The sequence below is a fragment of the Muscardinus avellanarius genome, assembly GCF_963383645.1.
Source record: "Muscardinus avellanarius genome assembly, chromosome: 8".
Classification (NCBI taxonomy): domain Eukaryota; kingdom Metazoa; phylum Chordata; class Mammalia; order Rodentia; family Gliridae; genus Muscardinus; species Muscardinus avellanarius.
Window position 1 is genome coordinate 79,720,137 of NC_137794.1, and position 17,229 is coordinate 79,737,365.

The 17,229-nt window shown below is 35.4% G+C and overlaps 1 protein-coding gene and 1 pseudogene across 2 annotated transcripts; one reads left to right on the plus strand and one right to left on the minus strand.

Moving 5' to 3' along the window:
• Positions 1–8,002: 8,002 nt before the first annotated feature.
• On the plus strand, positions 8,003–15,873 carry CENPW (centromere protein W; the record flags this gene model as incomplete). The annotated part of the gene is made up of 3 exons (XM_080700334.1): positions 8,003–8,128; positions 12,151–12,264; positions 15,847–15,873. 3 exons carry the CDS (start codon positions 8,003–8,005, stop codon positions 15,871–15,873), a joined length of 267 nt encoding a protein of 88 aa, XP_080556460.1.
• Positions 14,401–14,596, minus strand: LOC308266371 (BBSome-interacting protein 1-like; annotated as a pseudogene). Its single transcript has one exon. The product of its transcript is annotated as a BBSome-interacting protein 1-like (transcript).
• Positions 15,874–17,229: the final 1,356 nt, after the last annotated feature.

Consider the following 17,229-nt stretch of genomic DNA (forward strand, 5'->3'; position numbering starts at 1 on the left):
TCAGGATTTTATGATCTCTCTTATGTAGTAAACAAAAGGGCCCTCTATTCTATGGTAAAACGTCTAGTTCAGTCTAGTAATTGTGTCATTTCAGTTCAGAATTGAAAAGTAAATTAAAACTGCAAATTCTCAATTGAAACTTCTTTCTCCCTATCCTTGCACTTGACTCATCCTGGGAAGCCTAGAGTAGGAGAATGAAGGTAGGTTTTCCCTTCACTGTATCTTATTTTTTTCTCCTCTCATATTTTCTAATCAAAGTTGCTGAATAATAATATAAATTTCAGAAACTTCCCCATTTGTTTAAAAATTCTGATTTTTTCCTCAAAAATATTGTATTTTAAAAATATAAGAAAATGTTTTACTTTGCAAAAAAATCGTTAGTTTCCTCTTCTTTCTTGATAATTTCCAATTGTATTATTCTGTTTTCTTATGGAATACTCAAGGATTTGCTCATAGAAAGCAATATCAAATTTAAAACTCCCTAGAGTCACTAAAATTTTGGTTATTTTGCTTCTTTTTTAATAATTCATGATGATTTGTTATAGGCCCCTCATCAACAGGGTAAAATCTAACAACTTCAGCATTTTATTATTCTTTTGCGCAATTTTATTTCACATACTATTTTAGCACCATTTGTTCTTTGTCTAAACTGATGTTGAGATGTTACAGAAAAATTGCTAGCAGTGTAGTTTTTACTCTGTTATTGTTTTTATTTCTACTTCATACTGTTAGCATTGTCCACTTCTTTTGGATTACTATGTCCTATTTCAAAGGCATCTTTTAGTTTAAAAAATACATAAAAAGTCTAAGGTTTTTGGCATTCTTAACAAGAATTTGTTTCAAAACCATTATCTCTCATCAACACTGGAAAACAGATTTGTGTCCCTGTAATCACTTCATGTTCACTCTGAAAAAATGGGATGGGAGGGGAAGGTGATAAGAAGAGCTACACTTGGCTGAGATAAAAGACTTGAATTATGAATATTAACTAAGAGGCCACACAAGTAAGGTAGAATTTTCCAAAGTTTCTGGGGGTAATGTTCTTATAAACAATTGGACGGCAAAAATGAAAGAGAATAGGTTCCAAAATTTTGTGTGAAAATTTGTATCTCATAAATGATGAATAAAACCATAACAGAGACATTATAAAGTTATAAAATATTTTGGCAATTGGGCTGTATTCGTAAAACCATTATAACCAATATAATTTTTACTCCCTAATAGAACAAGGTTTCAATAACTTTGCAAAATACAAGATTCTCAAAGTATTAATTATTATCCCTTTTTATAATGTTTTGCTAACAAGTACAAAAAAACAAGTTAGAAACAATCTTCCAAGCTACTAATTATGTTTAAAATGATTCAAAAATTTTAATTAACAGGAACATATTACCTAGTAACATATTCCATATATGAGTATTATTATAACAATTAAAGAAAAGCAAAATCAAATTATTTTCCACAATTGCATCAAATACCAGAGTGTATTACTAATATTCTGTTCTTAATGTACATAATTTTCTTATGGAAATTTTTATTTAATTTCTAATATTTTTTGTGGTACTGAGAAAGGAACCCAGAGGCATTCTACCTCTAAGCTACACCCCAGCTCTATTTTTTTTTTATTTTGAAACAAGGTCTCACTGAGTTGCAAAGGACATTTTTAAGTAGCTGAGGCTAGCCATAAACGACTATCCTCCTGTCTCAGCCTCCCAAATGCTGGGATTACAAGTGTGTGCCACCACACCCAGCTTATATATTTTTTTCTTTTTATTGGTGCATTATAGTCATACATCCTGAGTACAAGATGAGAGAGGTATACATACATGCATACATCACTTATTCAGTCCTTATTCAATTCTCACCCTATTACCTCCCCTTCCTACTTCTCATGTTTGGCTTACTGATTGACTTTGATATGTTTGTGAATGTACATCATGTTCATTAGGGAATTTCCCTTATTTACCCTCCCATCCTCCTCAGTTGAGTTGCCTTTGCTCAACTATAGTTTCTCCTTCTTCATCTAGAGTTCCTCCTGTGACCCACTTTCTCCCTTGCTTCTGCATATTAGGGAGAACATCCAATTTTTTATTTTTTGTGAGTGACTAATATCACTTAGCATAATGTTCTCCAGTTCCATTTATTTCTCTGTAAATAATATAATTGTGTTCCTCTTTGTTGCTGTGTAATATTCCAATGTGTACATAATCCATAGTTTTGTAATCCATTCATCTGTTGATGGACATCTGGGCTGGTTCCATAGTTTGGAAATTGGTAATTGTGCACCTATGAATATAGATACACATGTATTAGTTTGGTAGTTTGGTTTCCATTCTTTTGGGTAGGTACTCAGAAGTGGATTGCTGGATCATATGATAGGTTCATTCCCATTCTTCTGAGGATCCTCCATACTGTTTTCTAAAGTGGTTGCATAATTTGCAATCCCACCAACAATGTATTAGAGTTCCCACTTCTTCAAATCCTCACCAGCATTTGATGTTGTTTGTTTTTTGAATGATTGCCATTCTAGTTGGAGCTAGGTGAAATCTCAGGGCAGTTTTGATTTGCATCTCTCTGATTACAAATTATGTCGAACATTTCATGCATTTATTGGCCATTTGAATTTCTTTTTTGTGAAGTGTCTATTTAGTTCCCTTGCCCATTTTTTGATCGGGTTATTTGTTTTCTTAGTGGTGAGTTTTTTTTAGTTCTTTGTGTATTCTAGATATTAGTCCTGTATCGGAGGGGTAGGTGGCAAAAGTCTTCTCCCATTCTGTTGGCTCTCGGTTGAAGTTCTTGATAGTTTGCTTTATAGAAGCTCTTTAGTTTAATGCCATCCCATGTAGTGATCTGCTTTTTAGTTTCTTGTGCCTTTGTTGAGAAAGTTTTTATCTGTGCCTATGTGTTGCAGTGTTGGGCCTATGCCCTCTTCAGTAAATATTGTAAACTACATACATCAGTTAGCAAAACTGTAAAATATATCATAACTTTTAAAATTATGCTTTTTTCAGAGAATGTGGACATCATTGGAAATAATTTAAAAATATATACATATTTTATGGAACCAACCCAGGTCTCCATCAACAGATGAATGGATTGCAAAACTCTAGGTAATACACACTTGATTAATGAGGGTTCCCTTTCCCCTCCCAACAATGATTGTCCCGGGTAACCATGCCATATTCATAAGAATACTGAGCATACTTCATGTGGATGCGGACCCTCATTAATCAAGATCAGTCTTCCTCCTCCCCTATCTTTCCATTCAAGCTTTGCTGGTATTTCCCCTCCATTACCTGGAGTACCACTGGTATCCTCTGCGTTCCCTAGTTTGGGCATATTAGAGGAAACATATGTACCTTCTCCTTCTGTGCTTGGCTAATCTCACTTAACATAATGCTCTACAGGACTTTCCATCTTCTTGCAAATGATATTATTTTGTTCTTCTTTATGGCTGAGTAGAATTCCATTGTGTGTATTACCTAGAGTTTTGCAATCCATTCATCTGTTGATGGAGACCTGGGTTGGTTCCATAAAATATGGACATATTTTTAAATTATTTCCAATGATGTCCACATTCTCTGAAAAAAGCATAATTTTAAAAGTTATGATATATTTTATATTTTTGCTAACCGATATATGTAGTTTACAATATTTACTGAAGAGGGCATAGGCCCAACACTGCAACACATAGGCACAGATAAAAACTTATCTTATGATCATTGTCTATTTAGTTTTGTATACATGTATTTTTTCTGTCACTTGGCATTAATGTGGATTTCTTACTAGGATCTCAGCTTTCACAAACATTATTTTATAGTCATAATGATAGCTAACATAGAGTTCTTTTTTTCAAATATTTCATTAGCTTTAAATCTCTGTGCATAACATGTAATTTGTATTTTGGATAATTTCCTTAGGTTGTATTCTGAAAAACAAATGTGATACTATTAAAACATAATTTAAGCCAGGTGTGGTGGTGAAGGCTTGTAATTCCAGCATTTGGGAGGCTGAGACGGGAGAATCATGGTTCCTGAACAGCCTCAGCTACTTAGTGAGGCCCTTTGAACTCAGTGAGACCTTGTTTCAAAACAAAGAATAAAATATAGGGATAGAGGTGTAGCTCAAAGGTAGAATGCTCCTGGGTTCCATCCCCAGTACCACAAACAAATAATAATAATAATAATAATAATAATAATAATAATAATAAAAAATGATAATAATAATTTAGTAGACAGAGTACAATAAAACATAAATTCCAATAGTTTAATGTACATGTAATTGTTTCTTATATATCCCTAAAGTAGTGTGAGAGGAGAAAAAGAGATCTTTCAAGAATTGTCCTTGAACAAATTTACTTTTTCATTTTCACAGTAAGTAGCACAGTCAAAGCTACCTTTTCCTTTACAAATCAGGGCAAACCTTGTACTAAAGGAAGAAATGAACTGGATAAAGGGAAATATTTGTCCTTCTCGTATCAGTGCCACTCCCATCCAGACGCTTTCCTTTTTCTCTGGACTGCCTTTCCCTTCCTTGGCTTTGAGGTTGAGGATTGTTAAGCACATCACTCACTTCCAATTCTAGTGGGAGCTTCTAGTTGTGCAGGCAAAACTAGGCTCAAAATCTTGTGATTTTTGAGCTTTTTAATTAAAGGAACTTGAATTAGGCAAAATGATGAATGAAAAGGAGAGTATATTGAAAATTTAGATAGTCATGCATAATCCCAATGTTTTAATCTGGAACTCCCTAACAAATTGGGGTGGAAGTCTATAAATAATATAGTTTTTAAAGGAAAGTATATAGATGTTTCTCTTACTTAAAATCAGCATAACATATTTGAAACTTAAAATATTTGAGTTAATGCATTCAAATTTTCACTTAAATCTGGACATTTCATTTTGTGTACAATAGAAATTAGATCATTCATTTCAGCTCTACCAATATTGTAGTTTTGCTAAAATATAATGCATTTTATTGCATAGGTAAATAAAATTATTATTTTTATGCCTATTTATAATATAGTTAGGTACATAAAATTATAAAATCCATAAGTCTAGTTTTCATTATAAAAAGGTATTAAAAATTCAAGCCAATTCAAAGTAGTCTTTGAATCCTGCTTCCTGCCCTCTATTCACCTGCAAAATTTTAGAGAGTATTTGTTGGGATCACCTATTAATTTGCTGGAGCTGCCTGGTTCAATGTAACAATGTAACAACTACTAGCTACATGTACTATTTAATGTAGGTGTGAATTAATTATACTTAAATATAATTAGTATCGTTAGTCATACTAGCCATATTTCTTCTTTTTTTCTTTTTGTAGTATTAGGGATTGAACCCAGGGGCATTTTACCTCCGAGCTCTATTTTTGTATTTTGTGTTTTTTGAAACAGGGACTCACTGAGTTGCGAGGGGCCTTGCTAAGTAGCTGAGGCTGTCCATGAACCAACCTGATCCTCTGGTCTCCGCCTCCCCAATGCTGGGATTGCAGGTGTGGGCCACCTCTACCAGCATACTAGCCATGTTTCAAATGTTCCACCCACTACATATTGCTACTGTATTAAAGAAAGCAGATCTCTTATCATTGAAGAAACTTCCATGGAACAAGACTGCTCTGGAATCAAGTGCTGGAAGAGAGCATTTGGTAAGTTGAATCTTGCCCCACCAGGATATCCATCCATGTCCTTCTCACTCTTCAGAACCTGAAGTGATACTTTCCCTTGCAAAAGGTTTAAATTAAGGATCTCGAGATGGGAATATCCTGTGGAATTGAGTGTGCAAGTTTGAAATATAGGGGAGAAAATCAGCAGGAGATGTAAGCAGCGTTTTAAAAGCCATGCTGTGGAAGATCACGTACAGAATAAAAGTAGATATAGAACAAATGTGAGGACTGAAACCTGGGGTACTTTAAAATTTGAGATGAAGGAGACAAGGAAGATCTATGAAAGGAGACCAATGGGCTTTCTTTTCAGATAGGAAAACCCTAAGAGAATTATGTCCAATTAAGGAAAATATTTTCTTAGAGGAAAGGATCATAAAACCTATCAAATATTCCTGGTTGCTCAACTGAAGCCTAAAACTTGATCATTGGATTTAAAAGTGTTGAATCAGACATTTTGTTCAAAACAGTTTTGGTGAAGAGAGATGTACAAAAGTCTGACTGCAATGGCTTAAAGAAAGGAGAGAATAGTAATTAGTGACCCCAAATTCTGTAAAAGGGCAAGAGCTGAAAAATTGTCACATGGGGGTTTTCAAAAGACTGGCGATATTGCATGTGGTATGTGTGCTAATGGAAAACAATCCAGTAAGGCAGGAAAATTCATGAAGCAGCAGGTAGAAGAGAAGTGTTAGAGAAATAACCTTAAAAAGGGGAGAGGGCAGTAATCCAGGGCACAAGTGGAGTGGTTAGCATTCATTCATGGAAGTAAATGGAGATTAGGCAGGTAGAAGTGGCTGTGACAACATGAAGATACTCACTAGGAGTTGTTTGATTTTGTCAGTGAAACAATGTCATTATCTAAGAATGGAGTAAGGTAGGAAGTGCAGGGAGGTTTGAAGAGGAAAGGCATGCCATAGTGATTTAAGAGGATGGATGAATAAAATGCCTTAAAAATTGTGGCAGTACTTAGCCCACTTGAGTGGTCAGGAATTCAAATTGAAATGAGATACAGAACTGTGTATGTGGTTTTCTTATGCCAATATTAGTTCATAGATACACGCTTAGAAGTGACTGAGACTTTAACATGGGCAGGGCTGGCGTTTGGCAGGTAAATCTGAGGAAATGTGAATGGCTAGAGTGCTGAGGAGAAACGCAAGGACGCACTCTGATGATGTACAGCCAACTAAAGGAGGGAAGAGAGGCAGAGCGTGGGGCTGGGACTCCGCGGGAACGGAGAGCAGAGAGGGCAGCGATCCTGGCCGCAGCTAAGCATCGTTGCAGTTGGGACACTGAAGGGAGAAGTTAAAAAGCTAAGAGATGGGATTGAAGAGTGAGACAAGTGCACTGAGAATAAAGTATTTGGTCACAATAAGGACTAGTGTTATGACCCTAGGCATGAGTAGCCTCCCTGGCAAGCAGGCACTTCTGGAACTGAGAGGCCAGAGAAGCAGATCACCTGCGTACATATGTAGATCACAATAATTACTATAGCACTAGTGTTAGAAATAATTACAATCATGTGGGAGGTCATGATTATATCATGAATATCAACACCGCCTGAGTACTTGTTAGAAATGCTAAAGTACAATCAGATGTTGAGAATCTGAATATCTGGTGTTAGGGCACCTTGCAGTGTTGCAACAAGCCTCCCTAGATACTTCTGATGCAGAATGAAGTTTGAGAAATACTTTTCTGGTAGTACTGAAGATGGAAGAAGTTAAATGCTCGAAAAGTAGCAAAGACTTCAGTGAATTAATATGTAGACTACACCTGAAAAGTTGTTAAGAGCAGCATTTATAAAGAAAAGCTAGAAACATCAAACTAGCCAAGGTGAAATGAAATTATGTAAAAGTGCAAATACCTGTCAATTTCAGAAAACCAGTCCTTGCTAGTAAGGCATTGGCACTTAAGAAATCCTGATAAGAATAGCAAACTTTTTTCTATTCATCTACTTTTTTAGTCCATTGACATTTAGCCTCAATATTAGAGGGCCTGAAGAACCAGGGTAGCTGCCTTGGCATAAGAACTAATCAAAATTTCTCTGCGGAGTTCAAGGAGAAATAACAGTTCCACAACTCAGTACTGATACAGACTGGAATTAAAAGACATCTTTGCCCTCTAACACTTCCCCGAGCGCCCGGGCCCCGCCCAGCGGGGCGTTTCCCCCAATAGTCAGGCGCTTCCGGTGGCCGCGTGTGACGTCACTGCCGAGCGCCGGCGCGCTCCGTGGGCGGCAGATTCAAAAGTTCCCGACAGTTTCGGGGATTGAAGCTTGAGAGGGCTCGAGTCCCGGGGTTCCTGCGCGCCTTTCTGATCCAGAGGCCCTCGGAAGCGGAGCGAGAGGATGGCGTCCTCGACCACAGTCTCCCAGAAGAAGCAGATAAAGCGGAAGGCTCCTCGCGGCTTCCTGAGGCGCGTCTTCAAGCAACAGAAGCCCCATCTTCGTCTGGATACCCGGGGAGATTTGCTGGTGAGTTTCCGACCTGCTCGTTTGGGAGTGGGCAGGGAGGTCCAGGAAAACCTCCCCAGCCTTTATTTCTTCACCCTCAGGCTCCTTTAAGGCATTTCCAGCAATGGCGAGGTAGCTTTGCCCCCAGCCTGATGTCAGTTCTTATTCCTGGCGCTTAGTTTTACCGGGACCTGGTGAAAGGTCGAGATGTAGAGCTTTGTAAAGGAAGGCTGTTAACATCAGCTCAAGGAGAACAATAAAGTAAAATTCCTGCTTCTGGCACTTATATATTTTGTATTGTGGTAGTGGGAATTGAACCTAGGGACAGTCTACCTCCAAGTTACATCTTTAGCCCTTTTTATTTTTTGTTTTGAAACGAGGTCTCCTTCGGTTGCTGACAGCCTCGCTGTTTCTCTGGAGCTGTCTGTCCTTGAACCTGAGGTCCTCCTGTCTCAGCCGACCAAGTACTGGGATTATAGGCGTGCACCACCATGCCCGGCTTGCTGTTTATGGCTTTTAAACATAGATTTTTCAAGAATATAATCTGGCATTCTGGTTAGTTTGCTTGTGAAGGGTATGCAAGATAAAACTTTTTTTTTTTTTTTTGTCGTTTTTCTGGGTAGTGGGCCCAGGGTCATCCTACCTTGCAGCTACACTCTCAGTCCTTTCTTTTTAAAATTTGAAACAATCTCACTGAGTTCCCGAGGTTGGCACTGAACTGTAGTCTTTCTGTTTCAGCCTCCCAAGTACTGGGATTAGAGGTGTGCAAACACCACTCTGGTTTAAAATACACCCATTTAAAAATGAATTTGAGAAGTCAGGCTGGGTCATTTTTATGTAACTATCTTAAAAGGTATTGTTAAGATGCTCCCTTTTTGTTAACCAAACTTCCCCCCGCCTTTTTACCTTGTTAGCCAAACTGTTTCCTTTACATTAAGCAGTTTCCTTAAGAATTCTGGTCCAAAAGTGTACTCATCTGTGAATTTATTTTCCTAGACAAATAATAGAACATCTGTTCAGTTTTTAAGCCAAACCACTAAATCCTGTTTGACTCAGGCCACCTGAAGCATGATACTTTCCTAATAACTGTAACCAAACCAGTATATAATAATGTTTCTGTCTTGAAGTAAATTCAAAATTTGTGTGTTGAATTCTTGGAACACATATTCCTCTAGTGGAATGAACACTATTTCTCCAGGGTTGAACCATGGGGGCACTTCCTGTGGCTTGTCATAAGAGCTCTTTGAGTAAAGGAGCCATTTTAAGTGGACATCTAATTTCCAGGAAATAAAGTCAACAATGTGGATAACAAAAGCATACTGCATAGATAATCTTAGGTATACATCATTCCAATTGTTCTTAAACTATGCAAACTTTTATTTCTTTTTTTCTCTAGCCTTTTGGAGTTCTCTGTTTTCCAATCTGTTGCCTTTTTACAGGGTTTTTCTTTTTCTTAGGCTAATAGAGCATAGTCTTCACGTTTTTCTTGTTACTTTCTTTCTCGTGTTGTATAAGAAAAGGCAATATATGCTATTGTACTCTTATCCCTACCCTTTATTGGTGGTAAAGGTGGCACAAATGAGCTGAATTAAGGTTAAATTAACTTTTAATGCATTTTTATGTAACTTATTCTAGAGTGTTTTTTTTTTTTTTTTGCTGGAGCTTTTACTATTTAATTTTTTTTTGTGTGTGGTACTAGGGGTGGAACCCAGAGGCTTTCTACCTCCAGGCTATACTCCCAGACCTATTTTATATTTTATTTGGAAACAGGGTCTCACTAAGTTGCTGAGAGCCTCACTAAGTAGCTGAGGCTGGCTTTGAACCTGTGCGATCCTCCTGTCTCAGCCTCCCAAGTGCTGGGATTACAGGCGTGTGCCACCATGCCCAGCTACTTGCTGGAGCTTTTAAGAGGAGGGGACGAAAGTGACTTCATCAAGGATATTTAGGAATCCACCAGCAGGTGGTTTGAGAGAGATTTCTTGCATAGTCATCTTTCTCTCAATATCCACCTTTCCTGCCTTAAAATGACCCATTAATAAATAGGTGGGTTCCATCGTGGGGTGGGATCTGGGTGGCAAGGAAAAGCAGGGGGGTTGAAATTCCAAGCCTACTCAAGGGTGAGGAAATGAAGTTCTTTTGGCCACTAGCTATTCTTATGTGGTATGTTTGTCTTTGATTACACAGTTTTCCTTGTCTTGTATATGCTCAACCTGGTTTCTCTCTTTGTGGTTTTCAGCTCAACATTGACACTTCATAATCTTACCCTGCAGGTGTCTCATATTATCTTTAAGTTTTCTACTATTAAGGTAGTCTGTTTTTGTCTCTTCTAAACTTGAAAAGCAGTTAAGATTACACATCATATAGTTTATCTATTGGGACTCTTTTGAAGTTTCATATGTTATTGTTTCCCAGTGTAGTGTGCAGTTCTTGGGGTGAAGGAATCAAATTTCTTTTTCTGTTCCCCCTTTTTTTTTAAACACAAAACTAATCTACTCTTATGCTGTCTTTTTTATGATATTTAGTTTGCTTGAAGATGTCTTCACTTGGAAACTACTATAGTTCTTTCCAAATCCATTTTAAATGCTACTTCTTCAGTGTTCAGTATCCATCCCTTATGTACATTAAGAAGAGGGAAGTATATTCATAAAGTCTCAAAATAGTGTGTTTTAACATGTTTTTTTCTTTTGGGCATATATACATATGATGTATTTATTAGGAAATCATATATATGTATACTTATATTACATAATGTATATGTGTGTTTTTTGTTTTTGCCTTGCATATAGACTGTATATATTAGGAAATGACATGTATAAATATTTATACAATAATTATTATCAATTATTATTTGAAATGTATGTTATTTATACATAGAGATTGTTTTTATAAGAGTATGTAAGAAATTGGCAATCATGAGTGATGGGGACGATATGGTAGAAGGACTTATTTTTTTTTTTAGTCTACCCTTTTATAGTTGTTTTATTTTATATTTTTACTTAGAAATAATTATAAACTCACAAAAAGTTGCAAAAATAGTAGAGTCCTCTGTATCCTTTTACTCAGCTTTCTACAATGCTAATATCTTACGTAATTAGAGTACTTCATAAGTACTTGTACTGTTTATATTATCTATTAAATAATTTTCACAGAGTCTTAAAACAATAATGCAGGTGTGGTGGTACATACCTCTAATCCCAGTACTGGGGAGGCTAAAACAGGAGAATCACAGGTTTGAAGCCAACCTGAGCAACTTAGCAAGACCTTGTTTCCAGATTACAAATAAAACTGATCTGAGAGTATGGCTTCAGAGGTAGAATACCTCTGGCTTCAGTATCTAGCATCACATATACAAAAATATTATTGATAGTGGATAAGATTATTTTATGATATTCATAGATGACATATGTTTTGGGATTCAGCAGTCTTTAAAAATTTAATTATAAATATGCTTTTGAGTAGATTTTTTAGGTTAAATATTTGTCTAAAAATCTTTATAGACATAGATTGTAGAATAAGAGTTTCAATATATTTTGATTTACATTTTATGAAAATTTAAATTACATTATAGAACCTGGCATGGTGGTGCACACTTATAAGCTTGTAATCACAGCATTCAGGAAGCTGAGACAGGAGGATCGCAGTTCATGGCCAGCCTCAGCTACTTAGTGAAGCCCTTTGCAATTCAGTTAGACCATTTCAAAATAAAGAATAAAAAATAGGGCTGAGGGTATAGCTTGGAGGTAGAATGCCCCCCACTGGGTTCCATCCCCAGTACCACACATACAAAAATTCCATTATAAATTTAAATTTATTTGGAATGAGAAGCAGGAATACTTGCTTAAGTTTTAATACATAGTTATGCTTTACAAAAGTTACAATATTTGACTTACCTTACATAGTATTGTTTCATGTATTGTAATGACTAAGTCTCTTTGTATAGAATCTAAAATTGACCGGTGATAAGCTGAATTCTATGTAACTTCAAAAGTTATTTCAAAACAGTGTTTGACTTTAGAAATCTATTTGTATTTTCTCTTTTAAAGGTCCATTTGAACTGCTTACTCTTTATTCATCGATTAGCAGAAGAGTCTAGGACAAATGCCTGTGAAGATAAGTGCAGAGTCATTAATAAGGATCATGTACTGGCTGCAGCTAAGGTAAAATCTGAATTTCTTTTCTTGAGCAAGAATTAACCTTCAAAATACCACCTGGTCATTACTTCTACCTGACTGAGACACTCATTAGCTTTGTTGATTGGTTGAGTTTCATATTGATGGGTTTAATTATGAAGTTAGAATTTTTCCCCTATATATGTATAATTGAGTTCTGATGGTAAGATTAATGGCCACTGTTTCATCAATATATAGGGGAAAGTTTATGTTTGATTATTAACCTGGAATAAACAGAAAAATCTGAATTTTAAGCTGAGCTTGAAATTTGTCAATTTTTTTATGACTATTTTGTTACCAAAATTATTTTCTAGCTTTGTTTTGAATGACTTGGTAATCATATCTTTCATAAAAGAAGATTGCATTTTACTGACATTTTAGTATACTTTAAGAATGTAATGCCTAGGGCACAGATTTTCAAATATGTTCCTGAAACATTCCCTCTAAAAGTTATGACCCACCTCAAAGGGTTCTATGCTTAGATTAGTGTTAATAGTCAAACATTGTGCCTTCTTGATTAGTTGCAACGTTACTACCTATGTGTAGAGCTTGTTTCTATAAAAAATGTGCAAAAAACTGGCAACAATAGTTAGTGGAGGTTGGTATGATGTAGGAGAGTAACTTATTTTTGAAAGTCTACTTTTTGTTTGACTTTTTGAAGACTTATATTTGAAATAATTATAGACTAACAAGGTGAAAAAATCAAAATTCCCATGTATTCTTTATCACCTATAATAATATAGGCAATGGGACAAACAACTTTTTGTTGTTGTTGTTGTTGTTGTTGTTGTTGTTGTTTGTGGTTGCTGGGAATTGAACCCAGGAGCATTCTACCTCTTCACTACATTCCCAGACCCATTTTATTTTTTATTTTGAAACAGGGTGTCACTAAGTTACTGGGGGCTGGCCTTGAATCTACAGTCCTCTTGTTTTAGCCTCCCAAGTACTGAGATTACAGCATGCATAACCATGCCCAGCTTATTTCTAATATCATACATAACTATCACGTAAAACTGTGAAAGGTTATGGAAGACATGAAAATAAACTACTTTTCTTTTTGGTTGTGAAAAATCCATACATACTTTACTCCCTTTTAAATGATCTGATCTAAAGCTTAATGACTTTCTCAAGTATATATAACAGCTTTCATTATTCTTAAATTCTATTCTAAAGTAATTTTAGCTTATAAAAATTATTCTACAAAGACTCAAAACTTTCTGTTTACAATGTTCAAGGAAATGCTAGCTACCAATAAATAGCAATTATCTCAAGAATGATTACATTTCTAACCTCTTTTACAAAGTTTAATTACTCAGCAGGGCTTCAGGGTCTAAGGTAACTTAAGTTACCTATTGATTGTAACAAACCATCCAAAAATTAAATTAAGAATTTATAAAGGTATTCTTAAGAAAAAAACTGGCTAGCAGTTTGGCTTCAGCCTTTTAAAATTAAGTAAATTTAATGTTCATGTTTACCCAATATTTTTCAAGCCCATATTATTCGAGTTTATATAGATAATTGCAATAACCAATTTCAGTTTTTAGCCTGATTTGATACCTGGATGTATACAGTTAGTCATTAAATTAGTATAATTAAAAGCTTAGTTGAATATACAATAGGCAAAGCTTTCTTTAAAATTAAGTGTTTAAGAAGCCAGTTTTGTTATTACTGGTAGTATCATCAGGCAGGATAGCATTAAACATGGCATAGCACAAAAAATTGTTAAATTTTTTAAATTAGGTAATTTAAAAACCCAGCATAAATACTTTGAGATTAAAAGGTATCAGATTCAGGTTTTTAATAAACATGTAAAGGTCTGCTCTATATAAAAGTCCCAGTAAGTCATTTGTGCCTCTATAAAACATATAGCAATAGGATTTGAGAACAATTTGCAATTCTAAAAGATATATGAAAGAAAGTTCCCATGAAATTTGATCCAGTTTAACTATTTGTGTTTAGTACCAAAGAGTGTTTAAATTGACAAGTTTTCATAAATTTTGGGTGTTTTTAGTTTATATTAATATTACTAGTTTTATTAAATATTTTATATACGGATGCAGAAATATTTTCTAATTATTACCTAGTAATAAAGTGGTTAGTTATTGGTCACTGGGTAATTTGCTGTTAGTTTTTTTCTGCCATTTTTTGTTGGTGAATTATATCTTGTACTGCTTGCTGCATTTTTTTCCAGTTTTTCCAGAGTCAGATATTTTAGGGGTAAAAGTTTGGGTTTACACAGCACCGTTGTTGTTATATCTTCCACAGACAGTTGCCCTTGTTTTGGAAGTCTTCCCCAGAACACTGACTTGACTTCTACCATTCCTGAATTGTTGGACACAGTAAATTTTTTCCTGAAAGTTCTGGTCTTTTATTTGTAGCATTAGGCATCCAGTCTGGTATTATCAAAAGGACTGAGAGTTCTTGAGAAGCATACAGAAAGAACTCACTCTGCAAGCCAGCCAAGAATAGGCACCCCCAGGGGCGCACTTGGAAGACTATTCCCAGCTCCCTGGCATGACCCTATACCTCAAGAAACTAAATGAACTCTCTTTCAAACTGCAGCATTTTGTAAATTTATTTAAATACATAATAACATTTTGTAAGTTTGAATATACAACACTTTCTTTTGAAGTACCCATATTAATATCTTATAGAATAGAGAAGTACTGGCCTAGAGTATAAACTTATTTGATGGCATCTGGAAGACAAGGAGTGTGCATGTCTTAGAGATTTTTAGGTGCTTCTGAGTTCTCTTGTGATCCCCAAAATTCCAATTATTAATGAAAATATTTTCTCTGAGAATAAAGCAAGAATTATGTGCTTGAAAAGTATGTGTATTTTCTGAGCTGGGCGTGGTGGCGCACGTTTGTAATCCCTGCGCTTGGGAGGCTGAGACAGGAGGATCACACAGGTTCGAAGCCAGCCTCAGCTACTGAGTGAGGCTCTCAGCAACTTAGTGAGACCCTGCTTCTAAATAAAATATAAAATAAGTCTGGGAGTGTAGCCCGGAGGTAGAAAGCCCCTGTGTTCTACCCCTAGTACCACCGAAAAAAAAAAAAAGAAAAGTATGTGTATTTTGTATTTAAAAATTATCTATTAAACAAGCTGTTCAGCATAAGATGGCCACTCTTGGCTTCCAACTGATATACTTCTAGCCCAGATCCAAGGAATTTTATGTTACAGTAGATGTGTACAACTTCATAGTTCTGAAATGCCTGATTTTTAATAGACTTTTCAAAATTTAGAATATTCTTTAACTCAATATATCACTAAATTGTTTAAAAGCCTCAAAATCGAAACCATTAATTTGAAAACCTTAGCAATACAATTGAAGAGATTAATAGAGATAACTTTGAATCTAGGCTTTGGGAATTGAAGCATGTTTCACATTGAGAAAAGTATAGACTAGAGAAATCTAAGATCATTTATAAAGCAAAAGGATTTCTTGATCACCTTCTAAATTGTCTTTTATAAATTCAGAGGCTTTCATATTATGTACACATAGCTATGAGGAATTATGTTTTATTTTCAACAGTTATAATACACATTTTCATTTTCTTCCCCTCACAGGTAATTCTAAAGAAGAGCAGAGGTTAAGTCAAAGAACACGCTCTTGAAAATTCCATGATGTGTTAGTTTTAGGTGGTAACAGGTCATAAAAGCACTTTTTATGTACTAATTTATACTGTGGATTATTAAAATACTGGCCTGATGAGAAGTGTGTATTTGTATATTTTTTGCTGACACTGAAGTATCCCATAGTAATACTTGTGCAAATAAACACATAAAATTATTTTACTCTTTTTAAGGAATTATGTCATATCCATTTTAAATGACCCTTAGTTTACTTGTTTTGTTGTCACTGCAAACCTTTTTAAATATAAAAAATGAAATCTTGTAGCTTGAAAGGACATTTTAGAAATAAGTTTATATTTTTAGATTTAGTCATAATTATGCAACAAATATAATTCCTGAAGAAACACATGTCAAATACAGGTGCTTTTTTTTTTTTTTCTTTTGCAGATCTGGGCTGGAACCCAAGGGTATTCTACCTCCAAGCTATACCTCAGCCCCCCCTTTTTTTTTCTGCTACTGGGGGTGGAACCCAGGGGCTTTCTACCTCCGGGCTATACTCCCGACCTATTTTATATTTTATTTAGAAGCAGTGTCTTACTAAGTTGCTGAGAGCCTCACTCAGTAGCTGAGGCTGGCTTTGAACCTGTTCAGTCCTGTCTCAGCCTCCCAAGCATGGGGATTACAAGTATACACCACCATTCCCGGCCCCAGCCCTATTTTTTATTCTTTATTTTGAAACAGGGTCTCACTGAGTTGCAAAGGGCCTCACTAAGTAGCTGAGGCTGTTTGCAAACTGCGATCCTCCTGTCTCAGTCTCCCAAATGCTGAGATTACAAGTGTGCGCCACCATGCTCAGCTTTCCAGGTGTGTTTAAAACATGTTAAGTTTTTAACATTTTTACAAAGCAGTATAGTGTGTTTTTACATTATTTCAATAACAACAGTATGTCGTTTCTTATCTGGAAGATTGTAAACATCAGCTATGCTTTTCAAAAACTTCAGTCTCCAAACCAAAAAAATAAATAGAAATTCTGTATCCAACTGACCTATTTTCTTCAAATCTTGTGTATTTAATATATGGAATCCTCACCTTCTTCCAAGGAATCATTTAAAAGTTAATTTGCATATTATCCTGTTATCCAATAGTTAATTTTTAAAAACCTTTTTAAGATAGTTATATATTACCAACACGAAGTTGCAAAGATAGTGCAAAGGTCCCATGTACTATACACCTAATTTTCCCTAGTGGTTATTTCTTACATATTTATAGTGGAATATGTCAAGACTAGGAATTTGTTACAGGTATAGTGTGTATGTGATTACATGCTGTTTTATCACGAGTAGTTTCATGTAACTAATGCCTATAATCAGTACATAG